At 41.1% G+C, this 27,365-nt stretch overlaps 1 protein-coding gene across 1 annotated transcript in view; it reads left to right on the top strand.

Annotated features, from left to right (window-relative positions):
• Positions 1 to 26,340, top strand: part of LOC124269300 (multiple epidermal growth factor-like domains protein 11) — a 31,139-nt gene extending 4,799 nt beyond the window's left edge. The window contains exons 2-13 of the mRNA XM_046704307.1: positions 6,855 to 6,983; positions 10,059 to 10,214; positions 11,970 to 12,098; positions 12,566 to 12,784; positions 14,763 to 14,891; positions 15,752 to 15,886; positions 17,953 to 18,102; positions 18,763 to 18,897; positions 19,760 to 19,894; positions 21,474 to 21,611; positions 22,778 to 22,927; positions 23,299 to 26,340. Of these exons, the coding sequence (XP_046560263.1) occupies positions 6,855 to 6,983; positions 10,059 to 10,214; positions 11,970 to 12,098; positions 12,566 to 12,784; positions 14,763 to 14,891; positions 15,752 to 15,886; positions 17,953 to 18,102; positions 18,763 to 18,897; positions 19,760 to 19,894; positions 21,474 to 21,611; positions 22,778 to 22,927; positions 23,299 to 23,411 (1,718 nt within the window). The 3' untranslated portion in view covers positions 23,412 to 26,340. The remainder of the gene's footprint in view (positions 1 to 6,854; positions 6,984 to 10,058; positions 10,215 to 11,969; positions 12,099 to 12,565; positions 12,785 to 14,762; positions 14,892 to 15,751; positions 15,887 to 17,952; positions 18,103 to 18,762; positions 18,898 to 19,759; positions 19,895 to 21,473; positions 21,612 to 22,777; positions 22,928 to 23,298) is intronic.
• Positions 26,341 to 27,365: the final 1,025 nt, after the last annotated feature.

The raw sequence follows: 27,365 nt of genomic DNA, 5'->3' as shown, positions 1-27,365 counted from the left end.
TGATATTTCTACACCTTTACATGACCCCACACTGATATTTCTACACCTTTACATGACCCCACACTGACATTTCTCTACACCTTTACATGACCCCACACTGACATATCTCCACCTTTACATGACCCCACACTGATATTTCTCCACCTTTACATGACCCCACACTGACATTTCTCCACCTTTACATGACCCCACACTGATATTTCTACACCTTTACATGACCCCACACTGACATATCTCCACCTTTACATGACCCCACACTGACATATCTCCACCTTTACATGACCCCACACTGACATATTCTCCACCTTTACATGACACCACCCTGATATTTCTACACCTTTACATGACCCCACACTGATATTTCTACACCTTTACATGACCCCACACTGACATTTCTACACCTTTACATGACCCCACACTGACATATCTCCACCTTTACATGACCCTACACTGATATTTTTACACCTTTACATGACCCCACACTGACATATCTCCACCTTTACCATGACCCCACACTGATATTTCTCCACCTTTACATGACCCCACACTGACATATCTCCACCTTTACATGACACCACCCTGATATTTCTACACCTTTACATGACCCCACACTGACATTTCTACACCTTTTACATGACCCCACACTGACATATTCTCCACCTCGGACATGACCCCACACTGACATATCTCCACCTTTTACATGACCCTCACCCTGATATTTCTACACCTTTACATGACCCCACACCGACATTTCTCCACCTTTACATGACCCCACACACTGATATTTCTACCACCTTTGCTACATGACACCACACCGACATTTCTACACCTTTTTACATGACCCCACACTGACATTTCTACACCTTTATATAACCCCACACTGACATATCTCCACCTTCACATGACCCCACACTGACATTTCTACACCTTTTTACATGACCCCACACTGACATTTCCCCACACAGACATTTCTCCACCTTTCATGACCCCACACAGACATTTCTCCACCTTCCATGACCCCACACTGACATTTCTCCACCTTTTACATGACCCCACACCGACATTTCTACACCTTTACATGACCCCACACTGACATTTCTCCACCTTCTACATGACCCCACACTGACATTTCTACACCTTTACATGACCCCACACTGACATTTCTCCACCTTCACACATGACCCCACACTGATATTTCTACACCTTTACATGACCCCACACACCGACATTTCTCCACCTTCACATGACCCCACACTGATATTTCTACACCTTTACATGACCCCACACTGACATTTCTCCACCTTTACATGACCCCACACCCTGATATTTCTACACCTTTACATGACCCCACACCGACATTTCTCCCACCTTTTTACATTACCCCCACACTGATATTTCTACACCTTTACATGACCCAACACCGACATTTCTCACCCTTGCTATGACCCCACACTGATATTTCTACCACCTTTACATGACACCACACCTGATATATCCTACACCTTTGCACGACCCCACACTGACATTTCTACCACCTTTACATGACCTTAACACCGACATATCTCCACCTTTACATGACCCCACACTGACATTTCTCCACCTTTACATGACCCCACACCCCACATTTCTCCACCTTTCACATGACCCCACACTGACATATTCTCCACCTTTACATACACCCCACACCTGATATTTCTACACCTTTACATGACCCCACACTGACATATCTCCACCTTTACATGACCCCACACCTGATATTTCTCACACCTTTACATGACCCCACACCGACATTTCTCCACCTTTACATGACCCCACACACTGATATTTCTACACCTTTTTACATGACCCCACACTGATATTTCTACACCTTTTACATGACCCCACACTGACATATCTCCACCTTTTACATGACGACCCACCCTGATATTTCTCACCTTTTTCTACATGACCCCACACTGATATTTCTACACCTTTACATGACCCCACACTGACATTTCTACACCTTTACATGACCCCACACTGATATTTCTACACCTTTACATGACCCCACACTGATATTTCTCCACCTTTACATGACCCCACACTGACATATCTCCACCTTTACATGACCCCACACTGACATTTCTCCACATTTACATGACCCCACACTGACATATCACACCTTTGCCCCACACCTCGACATATTACATTACCCCACACTGACATTTCTACACCTTTACATGACCCCACACTGATATTTCTCCACCTTTACATGACCCCACACTGACATTTCTCCACCTTTACACACCACCACACTGATATATTCTACACCTTTACATGACCCCACACTGACATATCTCCACCTTTACATGACCCCACACTGACATTTCTACACCTTTACATGACCCCACACTGACATTTCTCCACCTTTACATGACACCACCCTGATATTTCTACACCTTTACATGACCCCACACTGACATATCTCCACCTTTATATGACCCCACACTGACATATCTCCACCTTTACATGACCCCACACTGATATTTCTCCACCTTTTACATGACCCCACACTGACATATCTCCACCTTTACATGACGACCTGATATTTCTCCACCTTTCCATGACCCCATTTCTCCACCTTTTACATGACCCCACACCTGATATTTCTCTCCACCTTTACATGACCCCACACTGATATTTCTACACCTTTACATGACCCCACACTGACATATCTCCACCTTTTACATGACACCCACCCTGATATTTCTACACCTTTAACATGACCCCACACTGACATATCCCACCCTTTACATGACACCACACTGATATTTCTACACCTTTACATGACCCCACACTGACATATCTCCACCTTTACATGACCCCACACTGACATATCTCCACCTTTACATGACCCCACACTGACATTTCTCCACCTTTACATGACCCCACACTGATATTTCTACACCTTTACATGACCCCACACTGATATTTCTCCACCTTTACATGACCCCACACTGACATATCTCCCACCTTTTACATGATAACTCACACTGACATTTCTACACCTTTTACACGACCCCACACCTCTGATATTTCTACACCTTTACATGACCCCACACTGACATATCTCCACCTTTACATGACCCCACACTGACATTTCTACACCTTTATATGACCCCACACTGACATATCTCCACCTTTACATGACCCCACACTGACATATCTCCACCTTTACATGACCCCACACTGATATTTCTCCACCTTTTTACATGACCCCACACCTGACATTTCTACACCTTTACATGACCCCACACTGACATTTCTACCACCTTTACATGACCCCACACTGACATTTCTACACCTTTACATGACCCCACACTGACATTTCTACCACCTTTACATGACCCCACACTGACATTTCTACACCTTTACATGACCCCACACTGACATTTCTACACCTTTACATGACCCCACACTGACATTTCTCCACCTTTACATGACACCACCCTGATATTTCTACACCTTTACATGACCCCACACTGACATATCTCCACCTTTACATGACCCCACACTGATATTTCTCCACCTTTACATGACCCCACACTGATATTTCTCCACCTTTACATGACCCCACCCTGATATTTCTACACCTTTACATGACCCCACACTGATATTTCTCCACCTTTACATGACCCCACACTGACATTTCTCCACCTTTACATGACACCACCCTGATATTTCTACACCTTTACATGACCCCACACTGACATATCTCCACCTTTACATGACCCCACACTGACATTTCTACACCTTTACATGACCCCACACTGACATTTCTACACCTTTACATGACCCCACACTGACATTTCTCCACCTTTACATGACCCCACACTGACATTTCTCCACCTTTACATGACCCCACACTGATATTTCTACACCTTTACATGACCCCACACTGACATTTCTCCACCTTTACATGACCCCACACTGACATTTCTACACCTTTACATGACCCCACACTGATATTTCTACACCTTTACATGACCCCACACTGACATATCTCCACCTTTACATGACACCACACTGATATTTCTACACCTTTACATGACCCCACACTGACATATCTCCACCTTTACATGACACCACACTGATATTTCTACACCTTTCCATGACCCCACACTGACATTTCTCCACCTTCACATGACCCCACACTGATATTTCTACACCTTTACATGACCCCACACTGACATATCTCCACCTTTACATGACCCCACACTGACATATTCTCCACCTTTACATGACCCCACACTGATATTTCTACACCTTTACATGACCCCACACTGACATTTCTCCACCTTTACATGACCCCACACTGACATTTCTACACCTTTACATGACCCCACCCTGATATTTCTACACCTTTACATGACCCCACACTGATATTTCTACACCTTTACATGACACCACACTGATATTTCTACACCTTTACATGACCCCACACTGATATTTCTCCACCTTCACATGACCCCACACTGATATTTCTACACCTTTACATGACCCCACACTGACATTTCTCCACCTTCACATGACCCCACACTGATATTTCTACACCTTTACATGACCCCACACTGACATTTCTCCACCTTTACATGACCCCACACTGACATTTCTCCACCTTTACATGACCCCACACTGACATATCTCCACCTTTACATGACCCCGCAGTGACATGTCTCCACCTTTACATGGCCCCACACTGACATTTCTACACCTTTACATGATCCCACAATGACATTTCTCCACTCTGATATGACCCCACACTGACATTTCTACACCTTTACATGGCCCCACACTGACATATTCTCCACTTTGATATGACCCCACACTGACATTTCTCCACCTTTACATGACCCCACACTGACATTTCTCCACTCTGATATGACCCCACACTAACATTTCTCCACCTTTACATGACCCAACACTGACATTTCTCCACTCTGATATGACCCCACAATGACATTTCTCCACCTTTACATGACCCCACACTGACATTTTTCCACCTTTACATGACCCCACAACGACATTTCTCTACTGGGACATTATCCCGTACTGACAAAACCTCGCACTGACAACTCTCTCATAACCTCACTCTATCAACTGCGTTCTGACATAACCTCACGTTGACATTTCCCCATAGCTAATGTCCCACACACAGAACGGAGTCGGGTCTCACCGAACAGCTGACACCGTGGCTTGCATCTTCCTCCCAACTAAACAACAAACCTTTCAATGTGAAGAATATTGACATTCATGTAAAGACGAGATTCTGCCGCCTAGCAACCTTGTTGCAGTCAGACAGTTGACATCGTCAACAGTGTTTACTTGGCTTGCTTGAGCATATTGAACTAATGGAAAAACAGTAAGGGAACTTCATGAATTTGTTAGTGTCCGTTTGTTTTCTTCATGTTCAATAGAAGGATGCACCAGCGCAAACTCTGACCGGATTTCTGTTGAAGACATTAGCATATACTGTCCCTCCTAGACATTACACTTACTCAGTGCACGACGACTTGAAAGACGTCCTGAGTTAAATAAACGAATGTATCTTTATTATTTCGAAAAAACAATAACGTATATTCAAATATTGAACCAACGTTATTATAAGGGAAGGGGGTAGTACAACTATCAAACACATGGATCAGTAAATAATTTTGCAAAAGCCTTTCTATTCTCATAAGATATCTGGGGCGGTCAGGTAGCCTAGTGGCTGAAGCGTTCGCTCGTCACGCCGAAGGCCCGGGTTCGATTCCCCACATGGGTGCAATATGCGAAGTCCATTTCTGGTGTACCCCGCTGTGATATTAATGGAGTATTGCTAGGAGCGGCGTAAAACCCAACTCACTCACTCACTCATAAGATATCTATGTCGATTGTACAATTCCCACTGTTTTATAGACATGTGTTAATGACTCATACGGTGATTCATAAAACATATGTTCATGATATAGTTGGGATCATACAATCGTCTCGGCTCTATGCTGAGATTTCGTGTGAACCTGGAGAGGGTTTTGCCGCCTAATGTATATTTTTAATCGACCACTGGTTTAACGGTCAACCCTACTCCAATTCGGAATCTTGGGCGGTGTTAAAGAAAAAATGATGTAGATCTTCTCCCTCACAATTTATTACTATTAATTTAACAAAAATCTAAAATGGAAGGAATTTTCACACGTTGGGTGGAGGATAGATGGGAAAAAGAGTAGGAGGCTGAGAGTTTTCAAGCAATACACATTTACACTGACAGTGAGTGAGTATGGTTTTTACACTGACAGAAAAAGCTAACCGTCTTTTGACATTTTGGGATCCCAATTTTGTGAACATTAGTTCAGGAGAGATGCATGTTGTAGTCGGCCTCTCAGGTACGTTGTAATGTCCTGGGTATTAGGAAAGTTAATTCACTACGTTGCAATGATCCCGTCTTAGGATGTGGATAGGGGCGGTGGAGTAGCCTAGTGGTAGAGGCGTTCGCTCGTCACGACGAGGACACGGGGTTCAATTCCCCACATCGGTACAATTTGTGAAGCCCATTTATGGTGTGTCCCGCCGTGATATTGCTGGAATATTGCTAGAAGCGGCGAAAAACTAAACTCACTCACTCAACCATTCTGGAAGCGGCGGAAAACTAAACTCACTCACTCAACCATGTGTATAGAACGTCTGACTGGTTGATGTTCAATCACCTTATACCAAAAGACGCTAAGAGGTACTACTTGTTGCCCTGCCTGGCGCTTGGCATAAAATCTCACAAAATCTGAAAAATTAGCACAATGTGTTCCCTACATGTAATATGATGTATATCTGCTCTGTTTCAGAATGTGAGGCCGGGCGTTACGGAAAGGACTGCAGCGAACCGTGCAAGGAGGGATGTGACGGCCCCTGTAACAGTACCGACGGCTCCTGTCCATGCAAACCTGGATACAGGGGCCGGACCTGTTCAAAAAGTAGGTTCCATGAACAAGGTCGTCTCTAAGGTGCAACTATGGTACTCGTAATCATTCAACAAAGGGTGGGACCTGTTCAAAAAGTAGGTTCCATGAACAAGGCCGTCTCTAATGTGCAACTATGGTACTCGTAATCATTCAACAAAGGGTGGGACCTGTTCAAAAAGTAGGTTCCATGAACAAGGCCGTCTCTAATGTGCAACTATGGTACTCGTAATCATTCAACAAAGGGTGGGACCTGTTCAAAAAGTAGGTTCCATGAACAAGGCCGTCTCTAATGTGCAACTATGGTACTCGTAATCATTCAACAAAGGGTGGGACCTGTTCAAAAAGTAGGTTCCATGAACAAGGCCGTCTCTAATGTGCAACTATGGTACTCGTAATCATTCAACAAAGGGTGGGACCCTTCAAAAAGTAGGTTCCATGAACAAGGCCGTCTCTAATGTGCAACTATGGTACTCGTAATCATTCAACAAAGGGTGGGACCTGTTCAAAAAGTAGGTTCCATGAACAAGGCCGTCTCTAATGTTCACCTGTGGTACCCGTAATCATTCAACAAAGGGTAGGACCTGTTCATTCAACAAAGGGTAGGACCTGTTCAAAAGTAGGTTCCGTGAACAAGGTCGTTTCTAACGCAAATATGTTACTCATAGTCATTCAGAGCGGCGAAGACCGACTCCAAAGTAGGTTCCATAAACAAGGCTGTCTCAACATCCAAATATGGTACTGCATCAGGATTCTTCAATGTCTTCATTGAGTCTGCTGCTAAAGTAGTCCATACAATTCTTTCCGACAGAGATATACCACCACCTTGACATTGGATTTTATGTGTATTTGATATCTATCTGAGTCGCCGTGTATACTCATGTACAAAGTATAGATAAAAAGCGACATTTTACAGATCCTCGTTTGAAACAGCTACTTCTAATGCAATAAATCACAGCCAATAGCGACCTGTGAAGATCGGAGTGGTTTCAGCAACCCATGCTTGTCGGAAGAGTCGACAAACGAGTGGTCTGACTTACTTGGTTGGCGTATCTCATCGTATGCACAGATAGGTACTCATGATATTGATCACTGGATTGCCTTTTCTAGACTCGATTATTTACAGACCGCCACCATGTAGCTGGGATATGGAATATTGCAGAGTGCGGCGTTAAACAACAAACAAATTCAACAGGAGCGTCGCTAAATATACTGAACAAGACGGACAGTGTTGGCTGTGTGTATAACAAGGCTGTGTGTACAACAAGGCAGTGTTTCAGAAACTGCTTGTTTCTTTCAGAAATAGATCGCGAGTGGGGAGCCGTTAGTCGTACAATAAATAACCGCAGACAAAATATACAGCCTGGGCGCAGCCTGTGGTGTTTTAGTGTACATAAACAACGACCACGAGTCGTTTATTTCTTATGTGGATTATAAATATTATCTACAGCGTCTTTCATGATGTTACAGAAATGTACAAGCTTTGAAACATTTACCCGTATATAGATAATAGTACTATCCAATTTCGGCCATGTAGGGCAAGTCCATTTTATGAAAGAGGGCGGTTTTAAGTTTGATATTTCCCGAATATCCGAACCAGCACCAAAAGAACGAAAACCTAGTGCTTAACCTTTATCCCCCAACGTACTCCGAAAAATCTTAAAATACGTCGACCAATTGGGAACTCATCACGCTGTGGGCGTACGATCGAACTTCTAGATATGATGTCATGCCAGCACAATGTTTTATCGTCAAATAAACCAAGCCTCGTTCTTCACTGGTCTTGCGATTCGTCACATCGGCATTTTATTCTTGGCATGAATAATGTACTGTTGTTTATGGGTCCTAAAGGACACCTAAAGATAAAATTGGAAATCAAAGATAACACGGAAATTTCACCGAGCACCTGTTGTAGTCTGTAACAAGGTGTAGTGGCATTTTATGATTGTATTTCCTATTAAGAAATCCACAACCGTTTAAAAACAACAACCAAAATACAAAGCAAAACACATGTGGACGCAAGACCCCTTTCCCCACCTACATGCATAAATTATGCTTCAAGCTGCATGATCTGGCTCAGCATGTGGTTCGTCATGTGCTCAAATGGATAAGTCTGTAACACCATACAGTATATGTCGTCATTTATTATTACGAAATTAAAGTTAATGTCCTATATATACTCGTAATAAACTCCAGCTATCTGATTGGACAGCCGTTGTCTCGAAGGATACAACATACATGTGTTTGTCATCGTTACAGTTATCGTCTTTCATAGGGCGTCATAACTGAATGTAATCACATTGTGAGTTACCAAACCGAAACTTTAGTCGGTTTTAAGAAAGATCGCATATTTTCAAGGAAATGTAAACGACAACACTCGTTCAATATTCATTATAGTTCTGTACGAATCCGACTGTATCTTGAACATAACAAATATAGTTCCCTATAAGTCTCTTATAATAATCGGGACGGTGGGGTAGCCTAGTGGTTAGAGCGTTCGCTCGTCACGCCGATGACCCGGGTTCGATTCCCCACATGGGTACAATGTGTGAAGCCCATTTCCGGTGTCCCCCGCCGCGATATTGCTGGAATATTGCTAAAAGCGGCGTAAAACCATACTCACTCACTCACTCACTTACTCTTATTATAATCAATGATCTGGTAATGATCACTTCTTACCGTGTCACTCCTGGAGTGCATGAGATTTCATGTACTCGCTTCGACCTTTTATCTCGAGGTATCAATTCAGATAATCATTGTAAAATCCGTACTCATTTTTTCGTATGGCAATGGTAATATGGACCTGTGGACTTCGTGCACTTTCTGACCCGTGAAGATCCGGGTTGGAATTGATCTTCAATAACCCATCCTTGTCGTAAGAGGCGACTAACGGGATCGGATGGTCAGGCTCGCTATGTTGGTCTGCACATGTCATCGTATCCCAGTTGCGTGGATCGAAGCTCATGCGGTTGATCACTAGTTGTCTGGTCCAGACTCGACTATTTACAGACCGCCGCCATGTAGCTGGAATATTGCTGAGTGCGGTGTAAAGCTAAACTCACTCACTCATGCACTCTCCCTGTTTCGTAGAATGTCTTCGAGGCTGGTATGGCTTGGGGTGTAAGAAGAGGTGTTCCTATGGATGTCAACAGACCAAATGTCACCCAGTAACTGGAAAATGCCGTCGCAAAACCTGTAGTCCTGGCTGGAGGGATTCCGATCCTAACCATCATGCGTGTGACCAAAGTAAGATATCTAACCCTTTTGTATCAGTTTTACGAAGTATATAGTGTACAACAGTTTACAAATAAATCTCTGTAACTCCATACAGTGAAATCCGTGAAGAGCCGGGTTAGAACTGATCTTCAACAACCCACGCTTGTCGTAGGAGGCGACTAACGGGATCGGGTGGTCAGGTTCGCTGACACATGCCATCGTATGCCTTAATCGATCGATGCACATGCTGTTGACCGCTAAACTCACTCACTCACTCACTCATTCCCCGAAAACAGTGACACCCCGTGACTACCCATGCTCGAAGGGACCTCCGGCAACCTATGCTTGCTGTAAGAGGCGTTAGATGGGATCTCCGGCAACCTATGTATGTATGTATGTATGTATGTATGTATGTATGTATGTATGTATGTATGTATGTATGTATGTATGTATGTATGTATGTATGTATGTATGTATGTATGTATGTATGTATGTATGTATGTATGTATGTATGCATGTATGCATATAATCTGATGTTTTGCAAGAATGTGCGTTAGGTATCACTCACTGCGAATCACATACATCTGATGTTTGCAAGAATATGCTTTAGGTATGACACACTGCGAATCACGTACATCTGATGTTTTGCAAGAATGTGCTTTAGGTATGACACACTGCGAATCACGTACATCTGATGTTTTGCACGAATGTGCTTTTGGTATGACACACTGCGAATCACGTACATCTGATGTTTTGCAAGAATATGCTTTAGGTATGACACACTGCGAATCACGTACATCTGATGTTTTGCACGAATGTGCTTTTGGTATGACACACTGCGAATCACGTACATCTGATGTTTTGCAAGAATGTGCTTTAGGTATGACACACTGCGAATCACGTACATCTGATGTTTTGCAAGAATATGCTTTAGGTATGACACACTGCGAATCACGTACATCTGATGTTTTGCACGAATGTGCTTTTGGTATGACACACTGCGAATCACGTACATCTGATGTTTTGCAAGAATGTGCTTTAGGTATGACACACTGCGAATCACGTACATCTGATGTTTTGCAAGAATATGCTTTAGGTATGACACACTGCGAATATCGTACATCTGATGTTTTGCAAGAATGTGCTTTAGGTATGACACACTGCGAATCACGTACATCTGATGTTTTGCATCGAATGTGCTTTGGTATGACACACTGCGAATCACGTACATCTGATGTTTTGCAAGAATATGCTTTAGGTATGACACACTGCGAATCACGTACATCTGATGTTTTGCACGAATGTGCTTTTGGTATGACACACTGCGAATCACGTACATCTGATGTTTTGCAAGAATGTGCTTTAGGTATGACACACTGCGAATCACGTACATCTGATGTTTTGCAAGAATATGCTTTAGGTATGACACACTGCGAATCACGTACATCTGATGTTTTGCACGAATGTGCTTTTGGTATGACACACTGCGAATCACGTACATCTGATGTTTTGCAAGAATGTGCTTTAGGTATGACACACTGCGAATCACGTACATCTGATGTTTTGCAAGAATATGCTTTAGGTATGACACACTGCCAATCACGTACATCTGATGTTTTGCAAGAATGTGCGTTAGGTATGACACACTGCGAATCACGTACATCTGATGTTTTGCAAGAATGTGCTTTAGGTATGACACACTGCGAATCACGTACATCTGATGTTTTGCAAGAATGTGCTTTAGGTATGACACACTGCGAATCATGTACATCTGATGTTTTCCAGAATGTGAGGCTGGGACCTACGGAGCTTCTTGCAGCAAACAGTGCTCCGAGAGGTGTAGAGATACCTGTCATCATATTACCGGCACTTGCAGTTGCAAGGATGGATGGCTAGGGGATCATTGCTCAACTGGTATGTAGTTTTTTTATAAATTGACTCGTCCCGAAAATGAAACGTCATGTGTTTCTGTTAATATTATCTTATTCGCCTGTGTTTTACATGCACACTTTCCGTTTCAAACGGGGCGGTGGGGTAGCCTAGTGGTTAAAGCGTTCGCTCGTCACGCCAAAGACACGAGTTCAGGTCCTCACATACATAAAGGGTACAATGTGTGAAGCCCATTTCTGGTGTCCCCCGCCATGATATTGCTTGAATATTTCTAAAAGCGGCGTAAAACCATACTCACGCTCTCCGTTTCAAATGGAACTCAGAATGAAGTCATTGAAAATCTCATAAAGTTCTATTGTTTTCACATGGGCACTTACATCTTGTTTGATGTAGGAAATACTTATTACTAGCTTTCTACAATATGAGCTGACACAACTCCCCAAGCGGGGAATGCCCAAACTCGTACTTGTTAGTTCATTTTTTCATTTAAGGTTGTGAGGCTGGGCGTTACGGGAACGGCTGCAGGAAACGGTGTAGTGAGGGCTGTAACGACACATGCAGCAACGTTGACGGCAGTTGTACCTGTAAGCCCTACTGGGCGGGGCCCTTGTGTAGAGGACAGTGTGGGTCAGGATGTGACGCCCCATGCGACACCGCGACGGGCTATTGCAACTGTAAACGTGGCTGGTTTGGAATGACCTGTCAAGCATGTACGTAGATACACAGTAACCTTGAGTCAAGGCTGTTCTCAATGATATGTCCAAGATGGCGAGAAATTCTATCTTTGTAAATAGAATAAAGATAAGCTGACATTATAGGGCAACCAGTCTTTAAGATGGACAACGTGTTTTGTTTGTCTAACCTTGGAATAAGGGTTTAAACTGATAACAATTTCCTGCCATACTTGTCAACTCTAGTACCAACCGTTTATTCATCGGAATGGAATTGTTTTCTTTCCATGAATAATTCCAGATAGTTTGAGAACGTTGAATGTTTATTTCATAATCCAGTTGAATTAATGTCTGTGGGACATTATTATGAATATTCAATCAATCAATCAATCAGTCAATCGTTTATTCACAAGTATGGCCATATAGCCTAGAGTACAGTTATTTGAGTAGAGTAGAGTTATTTGAGAGAACACACACACACACACACACACACACACACACACACACACACACACACACACACACACACACACACATATATATATGTTTGTGTGTGTGTAGGCGCATGATAGATCTTAAACGAAAAACTTGTTACAGGAATACTGCACCGGACTTAAGGGTATTTACATTTTTATAGTTTAAAAGGTTTATCATTGTATACATATTTTTGATTTAATATGGACATCAACTTCATTCGTAAACTGGAATCCTTTAGAGATGAAATTCATCCTCGATGCTGTAACCATTACAAACTGTACAAATAATATTAACATTTTCAACATTTTTACTCTTCCTTGCAATATATATTTTAAAATCGTGCAGAGATATCCTAAATTTGCATAGCACTCGTCGGAGGTTTTTATCTTCCACATGTTTAATGTAGAATTCTGGCTGTAGAGGGGATGTATCTAAAGTCTTGAAATGAGCTAGACATAGTGAGTTTGAAATTTCATCCTGCCATGTTTGAGCATATACATCAGATAAACGTTGCTTCAGTTGATAAATAGACCTATTTTCATTTCCGACGTCCTGAGAAAACCGTACATGTGAGAATCCACAAGATAATAGCAGGCTCCTTATTTCTGATGCTCGATTTGTTTTTATAGATAGATAGATTTGAAGTATAAACTGAAATTTTATACTCTGCGTCAGTAACTGTACATATGATATTGCGCCCATCAAATATATATTGCCCATATGAAGAACTTCTTTTTTTCGACAATTCGAAGTTAGGATGTTAGGCGATAGCCTCTTCCTTATTTCTCCTCGACTACCTTTAAACGTCGTTTTCCTCTTTGCTTTTACCAGAGCTGCGGCTTTGACATTGTAATATCTTAAGTATTGTTGGGATTGGGTTCGTTTTAGAAACCCAGGATGTCCCAGACAAACCCTGCTGATAACGGCGTAACCCAGGTTAACATTTATACCGCGACTGACGTCATACCTAGTTAACCTAAGTAGCGCATACCTGTTATACCCTGGGGTGCGTACTCTGGTTAGCGGTACTCCACAATCCCTAAGTGACATCATCGTCAAAGCTAATCCGTTTCATTCATTGATTCACTGAGGAATAAAACGAGTTCAAGTATTACAATCAATTAAGTATTGATAGTATATAAGTATTTTGACACAATCAAATCACTGATCTGTCCACTGAAGCTGGTTGGCTCTTCAATTTACATTCAAAACACTGACAGTGTTTATTTCTGTTTATAGACTAAAATAAAATGGAAGAATGATAAAATCCTATGATACCAGATGCGTCAACTCTCGTCGATAACAGTTGAAAACTCTCCTGGGCAAGCAAGACCCAGATTGCCACCCTTTATAAAATTTTCTTGATATATTTGTCAAAAAATCATTTGGGTGAGATTTTGTATGTTCACAATATGTATTGCACACTATTGATAATGTTTGGAAATAATAAACTTACATGTTCAGCGTTTACATAGCCCTTGTAACAATATTTTGTAATGTTATTATACGTGTAGTTTGTTAACAATGGCTGATGTATCAGACTGTTCGGAGGGCCATTATGGACCAAGCTGTCGCTACAAGTGCGGAAAGGGGTGTGTGGACGCGTGCGACAAAGTCGACGGCAACTGTACCTGTAAGGCAGGCTGGAAAACGGACCTCTGTTCGTCATGTAAGTAGAATGTCAACATTATGACTGTTTCTTATCTTACATTACGAGATATGTCTTGAGTCCAAGTTTGAAATATCGTATAGCACAGCTTTAACAGTTTTCATGTAATACATTTGATATTTGATACGAATAGAGGCTGCATTTTGGATTCAAACAAATAACACTATGTGTATAAGAGGCGCAACCTGAGTAAGAGACCCATGACGAGGGATTTGGTGTCTAGGTAATACGAGTTACCTCCCTTCCCCTTTTCCCTGTATGGTGACGTTTACATGGGCGGGGAATGTTTATGAAACTCATGGGCGGATATAGTCCGTTTCATTGCATTTGAGACCGATGGATCGCTCACTAGTACGAAATCTAATAGCTGCAACAAAATCAAATTTTGCACAGTCACTTAAAATCGGCAGACCAAATCTGATGATTTGTCTTATAATATTGGACAGCCGAATAAAAAAAGTTGTTTAACAAATGATCATTATTTTGTAGTCTCTTTCGCTATTTTTTTTACAATGGGGGCTAGGTAATCACCAAGCGTGGGCACACCAATTATGACACAATCATCAGAGTTTGTCTGTCGATTTCATGTGACTGTTTTTTGTTGTACTTATTAGATTTTGTGTTAGTGAACAATTCATCGGTCTCAAATAGAATCAAACGGACTGTAATTTGCGGGGATGACTCTAGGTAGGACGAGCATGTCGGTGGGATATAGAGATTATGTTTCACTAAATCATTGGTCTTTTGTTTTGACATTTGGGCTTTTTTACAAATGAGTAGTGCAAAGAGTTTACAGCTCTGGATATATATAATTAGATGTGTGTAAGCTACATGTGTGACATCTCTGACGTTCAATCCAGATTGCGCAGACGGTACTTATGGCCAGGACTGCAAGTACAAGTGCAAGGAGGGATGTAGGCCCGACAGATGCAACCATGTTGATGGACATTGCTCAGCATGTAGAGACGGCTGGAGTGGAGAAACTTGTGAAACACGTGCGGAATTAATACAAGCATAGGATTGTATTGAATTAATACATAGGATTGTATTGAATAAATACGATGCATATGATTGCATTGAATTAATACGATGCACAGGATTGTATTGAATTCATACATGCATGCGATAATACGATGCATCGGATTGTGTTGAATTCATACATGCATATGATTGTATTGAATTAATACATGCATAGGATTGTATTGAATTAATACATATGATTGTATTGAATTAATACATGCATAGGATTGTATTGAATTAACACATGTATAGGATTGCATTGTAATGATATGATGCATAGGATTGTATTGAATTAATGAGATGCATAGAAATGATGCGTTTTTCATGATGTGCACGTGATCATGGTTTTGGTAAATTTCTAAATTTACAGTCAAACGTGTCAGTGTGTTACTGTACATTTATGTAATAAAACCTCAATAATACGTTTTTTGACATTGGCATGTTGGAAGTTGGAGCAAGACGGAGCATTGTGACAAGCGCTCTGACCGTTTCACAGTCAGTAGTTAGCGGATTACAATCACGATATCGACACATACCGTTGACAGACATCGATCAGGGTAGGATCGGGTGGTCAGGCTCGCTGATTTGGTTGACACATGTCATCGTATCCCAATTGCGTAGATCGATGCTGATGATGCTGATCACTGGACTGTCTGGTCCAGACTCGATTATTTACAGACCACCGCCATATAGCTGGAATATTGCTGAGTGCGGCGTAAAACAAAAACCCCAAATCCAATCTTCGATCTGTAGACCAAGGGCGACAAGAATCGCAAGAATGTTTGTGAATTCGTGGTGAAAGTACCTCTCAAATTGGAGATGAGTGTCACACAGCTACAGGTGTTAGAGTGAGTGGACAGACTATTTGAAATCGACTACACAGATGGAACCTCCATGCTTGACGTCCACGTGTTATCCTCTATGGAAGGACCGTCTCATTACAAGGCGTGATAGTGACAGGAGCGACGCCCTGGACTAATAGTTGTGTGACATACGTTATGTTTTCGGATGAATCAAGGTTTACTCTTGACTTCCTTCACAGGCGGATTGGACTGCGACGTGGAAGGAGTGAGAGTTAACATGCCGTCAACGTTAGACAGAACGAACGTGGCTCAGTAATAATAAATATAATATTGCACTTTTACCTCTTCTATTCACACAGTAGTATGCTCTGAGCGCTGTTCAGACAAGGTGACTGTTAGAGAAATGTCTTTTGAAATTTTTGAAGGAAGGCAGGTTTCAGCTATTTTGAGGGATGTAGACATCTTATTCCATAAGGTTGAGGCAGCGTAGGCGAAGGTTCTTTTACCAATTGTGACTTATACTTATATTTTGGAACTGTAAAGACTCGAGCACTCACACAGGAAGAAGGGGATGCAATTAATCAGGTTGACATTGGACGTTTAAATTAGAAGTATGCCTCGTCGAAACCGTGATTGTCTTGAGAATAGAGGCAGATTCATGCGATTTTAATACTTTTCATGGTCAATGACGCGATGGACAGTAGGGCGCTTTGGCTACTCATCTAACAAAATCTATGGACATCTGACGCTCAACGAAACATGCAAATCTCCAGATGTCCAGAAGTCAGATGTCCCTTTTAAACTGTTAAATTATTTATCTCACAAAGATCTGAAATGTCAGTTAGTTATGACTACTGTTTATTGATCATCCTTTACTTTTGAATAATAGCATTTGCTTCAGCAGTTGTTTCCATCAGTTATTATTGGGAATTGATACCTCTCATTGATCAGTCAGAACCGAATAATGTGATAATTAAATTCAAAACTAATAATCTTAACAGGAAATGATGAACTCAGGCAAGGATTTTAACTTACAAATTAGAAACGTATAACTTCTTTGAGAGGCATTTGTAGAAGTTGAAGGAAAACCAAGTTTTATGGATAGTCAACTTCGTTATTGCAATAAATGTGCACTCACTGCCAAAAAGAAGTTGACAATCCACAGAACTTGGTTTTCCTTGTAGAAACGTATATGCTTCCTTCTCAGCAAATTGATTTCTTCATTGTTTTCTCACCAGTCTGCCTACCTGGTACATACGGAGAAGACTGTGGGCTGAACTGCTCTGCCGGGTGTGTCAACCAGACCTGTGACCGATTTGATGGCAGCTGTGACACCTGTCTGCCAGGCTGGAGGAACGAGAGGTGGAGCGTTCCCAGGTGTAACAGACGTAAGTAGTGCTGAAGGATGGTCTGGATTGGCTTTTCTAGCAAAAACTATTCAGAACCCTAAAATGGCGGTTTTATTAATTTGTTCTTACGATATACCCCAGAATAAAACCGTTCTCTTGACCTGCTGATCCTTCTTTGACATAATACGGAGTTGTTCCCGAAATGATTGTTTGACTTCTCTCAGAAAGAAATTGGCATGCCCCCAGTACATATGAACTGGGTTATATTTTCTTACACCGTTGTCGGGGCGGTGGGGTAGCCTAGTTGTTAAAGCGTTTGCTCGTCACCCGAAAGACCCGGGTTCGATTCCCAACAAGTACTATGTGTGAAGCCCATTTCTGGTGTCCCCCGACGTGATATAGCGGGAATATTGCTACAAGCTGCGTAAAACCAATACTCACTCACTCACTCACTTATACCGTTGTTAAGATTATAGATTCCGTTGCAGTGATCTCTTGCTTAGCAACGAAATAAGAGTCAATACGGAAACGTCGCATCGCAATATAATAGCGAAGTTGTCATGCATAAAGTATGTTGCCTTTATTTACCCAGCAGAGTGAATCCACTGAATATCATGGATAAAGATGACGATATTGACTTTCGGCCAGTGAAAGTCATTCACAGACAGTGTGCATGTCATGCGGTCGTTTTCTCTGCAGGGTGTTACTCCGGTACCTATGGCCAAGACTGCAAGAACAGGTGCAGCACAGGATGCCTGCCTGACACATGCAACTCTACTGATGGCAATTGTGGATCATGCTTGGACGGCTGGATGGGAGAACGTTGTGAAACAGGTATTGCTCAGTTTGTTTATTTGTTGTTTAAACCGCACTCAGCAATATTCCAGCTATATGGAGGCGGTCAGTAATAATCGGATCTGGACCAGACAATCCAGTGATCAGCATCATGAGCATCGATCTACGCAATTGGGATACGATGACATGTGCCAACCAAGTCAGCGAGCCTTACCACCCGATCCCGTTAGTCGCCTCTTACGAAAGCATGGGTTACTGAAGACCAATTCTAACCCTGATCTTCACGGGTAGAAACAGGTTTTTACTGGATAGGATAAAGATGTTGACTGTGGTCGATTGTTTCTAAATCCTACTGCGTTTGTACTCGACACAAACATCAGTCTTTAATCTCTCTGCTGATCTGGGAAAGCCAGGGGCAGAGTCAAGCTGGAACACAATGCATTAGAATGTTGTGCAGTCAGCTATTATAGTTCAATGTGAACTAAGATAGTTACCTATATGTAACATTTATAAGGTACAAAACATTGCTATGTCGTCCTGTTGAGGTAGACAACAAGGGTATGAAGTATATTTATTAATTACAGTAAGGATAAATATTGCATATTTCACAACTTTTGAATCAAATTAAGGATTTGGCTGTATGTAGTTCTCAGATTTGGTAGATACCATCTGAGACGCATGTAGTATTTTATCATCTGATATTATGGGCAATTTGACCTCTCAGTTGCTTTCAATTATGTCTCCATGACATAATATTACCTGCCCCCATACAGGTATTGCAGACGAACAGGAATAGTTAAAGGAATAATTCTTCATCAACATCCATCTGACTTTTATCCACAAATGTTACATCCTAAGCATGGTGTCTCCAAAGTGTAACATTCCTCATTTGTCACACCAGTCTGTCCGTCTGGAACTTACGGAGAAGACTGTAGGCTGAACTGCTCTGCTGGGTGCGTCAACAAGACCTGTGACCGAGTTGATGGCACCTGTGACGCGTGCCTGCCGGGCTGGAATGATTTCAAATGCGAGCACAGTAAGTGATACAGATATCTTCAAATTAAGAAGATCTGAAAACGCAAAAGAAACGCAGTTTACGTCCATTTTCCAGTTTTCGACCAATAATGTTAACATGGAAATGACAAAACATTTCCCCATCATTCCCTCATATACGTGAAACCGGTATAAGACGCTATACCGTCGCGACTGTGAAAATAAAGAAGTTGATCATCCATAACGGTTTGTCATCTCTATACCACCAACGTCTAGAGTGCCACTCAAACAAAACAATGTTAACATATCCTTAATGTGTCAGGAATATATTCTGACACGATAACTATTGGTACATTTTCTTAAATAATTCTGATCATTCCCACAGTGAGTGAGTGAGTTACTATTTAACGTCACATCGTCAATATTTCAGCCATATCGTGACGAGAACATTTGACATTGAAATAGAATATATATAGATATTATAAAAACCTGCCGACGAAGGACAGTAAAAATACTAGATAATCACAGATATGAATATAAAACTAGCGAACAAAGGTAAAATATTCCAATTAAAGAAGACAATACAATGTAAAAATGGGCTATAGGTCGCCAACAACTGAAGGAAGATCACCATACTAAGGCCGATCATTCCCACAGATCACACGTAAACTTATGATGGTGGACCAAGAATCCAAGATGACAAAATATTAAATAATGCTAATTTTATTGTGATGTTGTTTGGCCGTAGTGGTATCAGACACTATGTTATAACGAACCGTACAGTACGGATAGAAAAGACGAAATATATTAATACAAGGACATTATCGTGTACATTTATACTCTTAAAATGTAGGTAACCTGAACTTTCAGTTTTGATGGGAAGTATAAGCGTTAACGAAGTATAAGCGTTAACAAACTTTTCAAAGACAGAAATCTTATGAACTCACCACCATTTCTTTTTATCACTACCCCTAAACACAACGCATGGGATGCACGTGCAAGGGTGTCATTCATGCTTTTGACGAGTTTCAAGAAGGTCGAGACCATTTTATTGTGACAATCATCTTGCATCACACAGTTGTAAGTGTTTGTTTCTAGGCGTTTTTTGTTTGAAAATAAAACTCGTACACATTTCACGTCATACACCAATCATATTTTATGAGCGATTACTGTACAGACAACTATGGTCATAAGGAAGTGCACGCGGTGATGCGGTCTCAAAACATTCATTAAGAACATGATAAACTCGATTTTTACTCCATAACATGGATATATCTCCCAATGATTTAAATTGTAAATTATGAATGAAGTTTTCAGTTTGTTTGAAGAATATGTAATAAAAACGGCAATGCAGGAGAATAACGTCTCGATTATCGAATCTGATTCCATTTGGGCAAAACACCCAATGGAAAATGTAGGAAATGACTATGACAATCACCACGGCATCATTTGCTGCAGAAAGGACATGCGTGTCCTGCCCTAAGCGTATCATCCCACCAAGGTAAACAAACAAAACGGTGTAACTTTTGTTCATCTGTTTTCAAAACCTGTGACTATTTTTCCTTACAGTCTGTAGTATATTGGAACTACAAATCTGAGTTGTATATCTCTGATCTCGACAGGGTGCGAGCCCGGCCTCTACGGCCTGAACTGTATGTATGAGTGCAACGAAGGATGCCAACCTGACCAGTGTGACCCTGCTGATGGAAACTGTGGGTCCAGCTGCATGGAAGGGTGGGATGGAGAAAACTGTGACACAGGTAGGAATGTGCCACATCACAGAATTAAAGCTGCATGTGTATTTTACATCAATGAAGCCAACATTCAACGGTTCATTTACCCCACACTGAATATAACGCAAAAAGACATGTCAATACATTTTGAGTAAATACTGTGGTCCAGAGACTTACATGCGGAGTAGCTTAGTGGTTAAAGCGTTCGCTCGTTCGATTCCCCACATTGGTACAATGTGTGAAACCCATTTCTGATGTCCCGCACCGTGATATTGCTGGAATATCGCTGAAAAGCGGCGTAAGACTAAACTCACTCACTAATACATGATCATCATTAGCATTGCAAACAGTTATGAACATCAAGATAAGGACTTTTACATCATCTAACTTTAATATTCCTTGGTGGATCAACTGTAATGTTCCTAATGCTCATCACAGTGGTGGACCAAGTGGTGGATCAACGCTTGCTTCTCTAACTGTAATGTTCCCTAATGCTCAACTGTAATGTTCCTAATGCTCAACATAGTGGTGGACCTAGTGGTAGATCAACGTGCTTGCTTCTCTAACTGTAATGTTCCTAATGCTCAACATAGTGGTGGACCTAGTGGTAGATCAACGTGCTTGCTTCTCTAACTGTAATGTTCCTAATGCTCAACATAGTGGTGGACCTAGTGGTAGATCAACGTGCTTGCTTCTCTAACTGTAATGTTCCTAATGCTCAACATAGTGGTGGACCTAGTAGTAGATCAACGTGCTTGCTTCTCTAACTGTAATGTTCCTAATGCTCAACATAGTGGTGGACCTAGTGGTAGATCAACTTGCTTGCTTCTCTAACTGTAATGTTCCTAATGCTCAACATAGTGGTGGACCTAGTGGTAGATCAACGTGCTTGCTTCTCTAACTGTAATGTTCCTAATGCTCAACATAGTGGTGGACCAAGTGGTAGATCAACGTGCTTGCTTCTCTAACTGTAATGTTCCTAATGCTCAACATAGTGGTGGACCAAGTGGTAGATCAACGTGCTTGCTTCTCTAACTGTAATGTTCCTAATGTTCAACATAGTGGTGGACCAAGTGGTAGATCAACGTGCTTGCTTCTCTAACTGTAATGTTTCTAATGCTCAACGTAGTGGTGGACCAAGTGGTTCTTGCTTCAAGGTTTCCAACATGCTGTCTACATTCATCTCCTTGCAGTATGCCTCCCAGGTACTTATGGGGAAAACTGTCAGCAGATGTGCTCTGTTGGATGTTTCAACCAAACCTGTGATCCAGAAACTGGAGAATGTGATGAATGCAAAGTTGGATGGACACATGAGAACGTGAATATATCAAGATGTGACAAAGGTAAATCTTGTATCTATTTTCTTTTGTGCATTCGTGTCTGTAATATATCTGACGACACACATGCGCTACAAAGGTGACAATGAATGTCACAAGTGTCCCTCGAAAAGTGGAAAACAAAAAGCGCGGATATATTTTTATTCCGATGAATGTCACAAATTCCCCTCGTTATTACACGGTGATAAGTAAGTACCCCAAGTAAATGTACACTAATACTATAATAAGCATATCGAAATACTGACCTATTGAACTTATATGATGATAATGTTATTGTTATAATGGGTGTAATCTGTGTGGTGTCAGATGTGTATGACATAGTGAACGTTTGATTAAAGAGACGAACCAGTGATATAATATCTTCCTGTCTCCAACAGATTCCATGATGCAGACCGCTGGTACACCCTCACCCCTCTTCCACCTGTGGGCGTCCATCACTACCATCCTCACGATCTGGGTTGTTGTGCCACACACGGCCACACTGGTGTAATCCTGGGAGAACGACTCATCACATGACCAGTGATGAAAGTAAATAGAATTACCTGCGTTCAATATGTGTCTTTGTCCTATGTGGAAGGAAAAGATTACTAGTAAATGGAGGTAACGAAATGCCAAGCGGAGACCATTGAATAGTTTGTGGCTGGAATAGCAGGTATAGAAACGGAAAAAGGTAACTGTGCTTCACATATAGTGGTGATAATGTTATGTTACTGAAATACCATTAGATTTGGTCATTTGTTTCATCAAGGTTTTATCAGAACAAGTTAAATGATAAAATAGCAAGTAGCAGGAGAAAGACACCCTAAAAGAGGGTTGGGGTCACTACAATATTGGGTGTGAGCACCGTTTGCGTTGTTGAAGATTTACAATGGCGAATACACCAGATGATTGAAAACTGTGTGGTGTTGATCCAAATGTCAACCATAGATTCTCCAAATGACACTGCGTTACCTCCGGTCAGTTCTTGTCCTGTCATAGGCATAGTTCCATCTTATCCAAGACATGTTTTATAGGGGATATCCCAGACATGTTTTATAGGGGAGAAGTTTGGATTAACAACAGTCCATAGGTCCATGGCAGTACATTAATGACAGGCAGCCTTTAACAATCCTCTTACAATACGTACAGTATGCGAGTGTGCATCATCCTGGTGTAAGGTGTCATGACCAGATTTGCACAAAAAGGTAGAACATGACGGACGATGCCGTCACGGTAGAGTGCGCTATTAACTATGGCGAGCTGTATTGCCCCATGAGTTGTAAAGGCGCCCCATACCATTGCACATCCACATCCAAACTGACAAGTAATCGTCACTAAAACGTTATGTCGTATTGCTTGGCGTCGTTCAGGAAGTTGTGTTCCCTCAACCGGTTGTGCGTGGTTCCTCCACCAATTGGTCTCAACGCATGGATGTCCCCTGCTGTAAATATGTCCGATAAATATCGATTCCGTAGATCGATAGACCAAGTAAATATGTCTTGATGAACATAAATGTCTGGCAACTTCGCTTTGCTCTGTTCTAGTTGGCAACATAACCACGACGTTGCTTTTCAGCGACATTTATTGTCAAACAAAAAGTGTTTTCTGAGCACATCATTGCTAGACAATCATCGTGTGCTGTCCAAGAGTTTGACTACTGTGCTCAACCAACATCCAAATTGTGAATCACGACCTTCAGCTGTACGCTTAGCAGTCTGTAAGTAATTTGGTTTGCCAAACAGTCCAGTGATTGGCATGATGATTGGCATACGATGACATGTGTCAACCAAGTCAGTGAGTCTGACCACCCGATCTCGTTAGTTGTCTCTTACGACAAACATGCAAAGCTGAAGATGCTATTGTTTTATTTCAGAATGTATATATTTCGATTGGACTTATTTTTCTTTACCTAAAACGTCTCTGCGGAAAATACCCCGAGTTGATTATCCTCAGAAACAGATCCCATGCAGCCAATGAGGCAAAATACATGTGCCAATTCTATGAATGGACCCCTGAAAATCAAGGTGTTCGTAAATAGATTAACAATGTCTAGTCCTTCCGGTAGCACTAACCCATTTTCAGAAGTAATCATTTATTGCTTGACGCCGCACAGCAGCATGAGCGTCCTGTAAATAAATAAGAAAATTAAGTCAAAGCACAGTTACCGTTTTCCGTTTGTAAATATTTGAAATACTGTAACATTAACTGGACGTGCAGAATGTTCCGACAAATAATTTGTGAAAAATGTGTCTCCCCTATATTGAATGTCTGTCTGTCGTCATCTACATTATTACAGCAATAGCTGTTTCATATGAAGTTGTAGATGACGCTGTGAACTCCAAACAACGGCAGGTGAGTTCACGTAACCAAGGCAGGTATTTTCCTGGAAAGATACTGATTTCATTTGTTTTCTTGTCTCAAATTGTAATTTTCTCAGGACACGCCCTACCCTTGATTTATGATGACGTTTTCTGGCATTTCTCTGAATAAATGACCCAGTTAACCTGATGTACATTTGATAAATATACATATGTTTTTATATATTATGATATCCTAGTCGTGGATGGCATGGATTGTGTTTTCTGCTTCCCCCCAAACGAAGATTCTCTTGGGATATATACATGGGTTCCGTCCGTTAAGTCTTGCTTCCGGAGCCTACGAGCGTGAACATGTACTGTTAAATACGTCTTCCTGAAACACTGTGAACTCTTCAGACATGCACTGCAACAGTGCTTTTTTAGCATTCTCCGACGACATCAAGAATGTGTTCAATATTTGTGTTGAAGATGCACGAAAGGCATTTCTTGCATTCCAGTACAACAGCTTGTTCTTCGTTTCAAGAGTATAATGGACTAAAGGTTCAAAATGACTTCTTTGAACTTTGTATTAAAACAAATGACAACATCTCTGTGGAGATTCCCAGAGGCTGCTAAATGGAATCGGTGGTCGTCTTGGTGGCTGTTTGTGTGATATCGTACCCTGATGTTGTCAATAACATTAATCACTGGATCATTTAGTCCAGATTCCATGAGTTCAAAACCTGCCGTAATATAGCTGTAATATTGCAGAGAGTGGCGTCTATTAACAAACCTCTGGTTGTTGTGTATTACAAGATGGCTGTAATGAGATTTTGACGTTTTCTGAACATAACAAAGACATTATATGACATAACAAAGGTAATATTTTAGTCATGTGCTGCTTCAGGTTTATGCGATTGTCATATGTAAAGTTTGTGAAAATTTTGAAATATTGTTTTCTTTATAAAGAGGAGATATGCATTAATAGAAAGCTGTGGTATTATCACATATATATGCATTGTAAGATTTACGTATTGTTTTCTCACAATGTATTGCTTAATACTTAATGCAACATACACATTCATGTTTAAGTATGCATGTCCTTTTTAAATAACATATACATGATTAAATTATATACACGAACATACTGACTTCTATTTTATTGAGTCACACCCACTCACCCAGTCTGAAGAAGAAGAAGAAGAAAAAGACGTTTATTGTATGTTAGGCCTCCTGCCCAAACACAGTATGTATACAGTAATTCACACAGTCAGATGTCACATGCAGCAGTACATTATTTTGGACATACAGTATTGTTCAATGCGTTATTTCTTAAGCTTGTAGCATGTTTTAAATATACTCATGCCAATAATGGTTGTCACCCCCCAGCCTATTAAAAACATTGAAGGGGGTGACAACCATTATTGGCATGAGTATATAATGACAAGTGTAAAATATCAGTATCATTACTAGAGGTCATAAAAGAAGAGAATGCAAGTTCTGGTGTTTACTTAAGTACTTGTTTGGTACATACAGAATTCTCAGGTTATTAAGAGCAGGACATGTAAAGACAAAGTGGATTTCATTTTCTATACCTCTTTTACACAACATATAAATCCTTTCATTTTTATCAATCCCTATTTTCCTACTTTCATTGAGCATTAATCATGACAAACCCAATCTGAATCTAACAGCTAGGTCACGTAACTTTCAAGAGGTTAGTATGAAACGGTATTTGTCGGGTTCAAGAAGACATTTAAACAATCTGTAAGATTCATATCGTCTACTTTCGTTTAAATTAGAATTCCAATTTTGAAAAAAACCATTATGGAGCGTTCCCTGAATTCATATAAAAATATACGAACATTAACATTGCCAGCTGTCTGGGACAACCAGACAATGCCATAACCGTACGAGAATAAAAAGTTTCGAATGTGTGAAGCCCATGTTACGATGTTAGGCTATATTCGGTAGACGTTGTTCATGCATGTTTAGAATTCTAACCAGAATTGAAGGCATCTAATTTGTGAAGCTATATGTAGTGGATATCTACCACATTCACCATATACCATAGAATCCGGCATAAAGGGCCTGACCCTAAGGTATTTTTACATGCCAAAAGGTTCTTTGTAAACAATCGTATCTTTGAAAACTGTTTCAGGGAGCTA

The sequence above is a fragment of the Haliotis rubra genome, unplaced genomic scaffold, assembly GCF_003918875.1.
Source record: "Haliotis rubra isolate DU_JTF1 unplaced genomic scaffold, ASM391887v1 Scf1438, whole genome shotgun sequence".
Taxonomy (NCBI): Eukaryota; Metazoa; Mollusca; class Gastropoda; order Lepetellida; family Haliotidae; genus Haliotis; species Haliotis rubra.
This window is presented reverse-complemented; position numbering and strand designations above follow the sequence as displayed.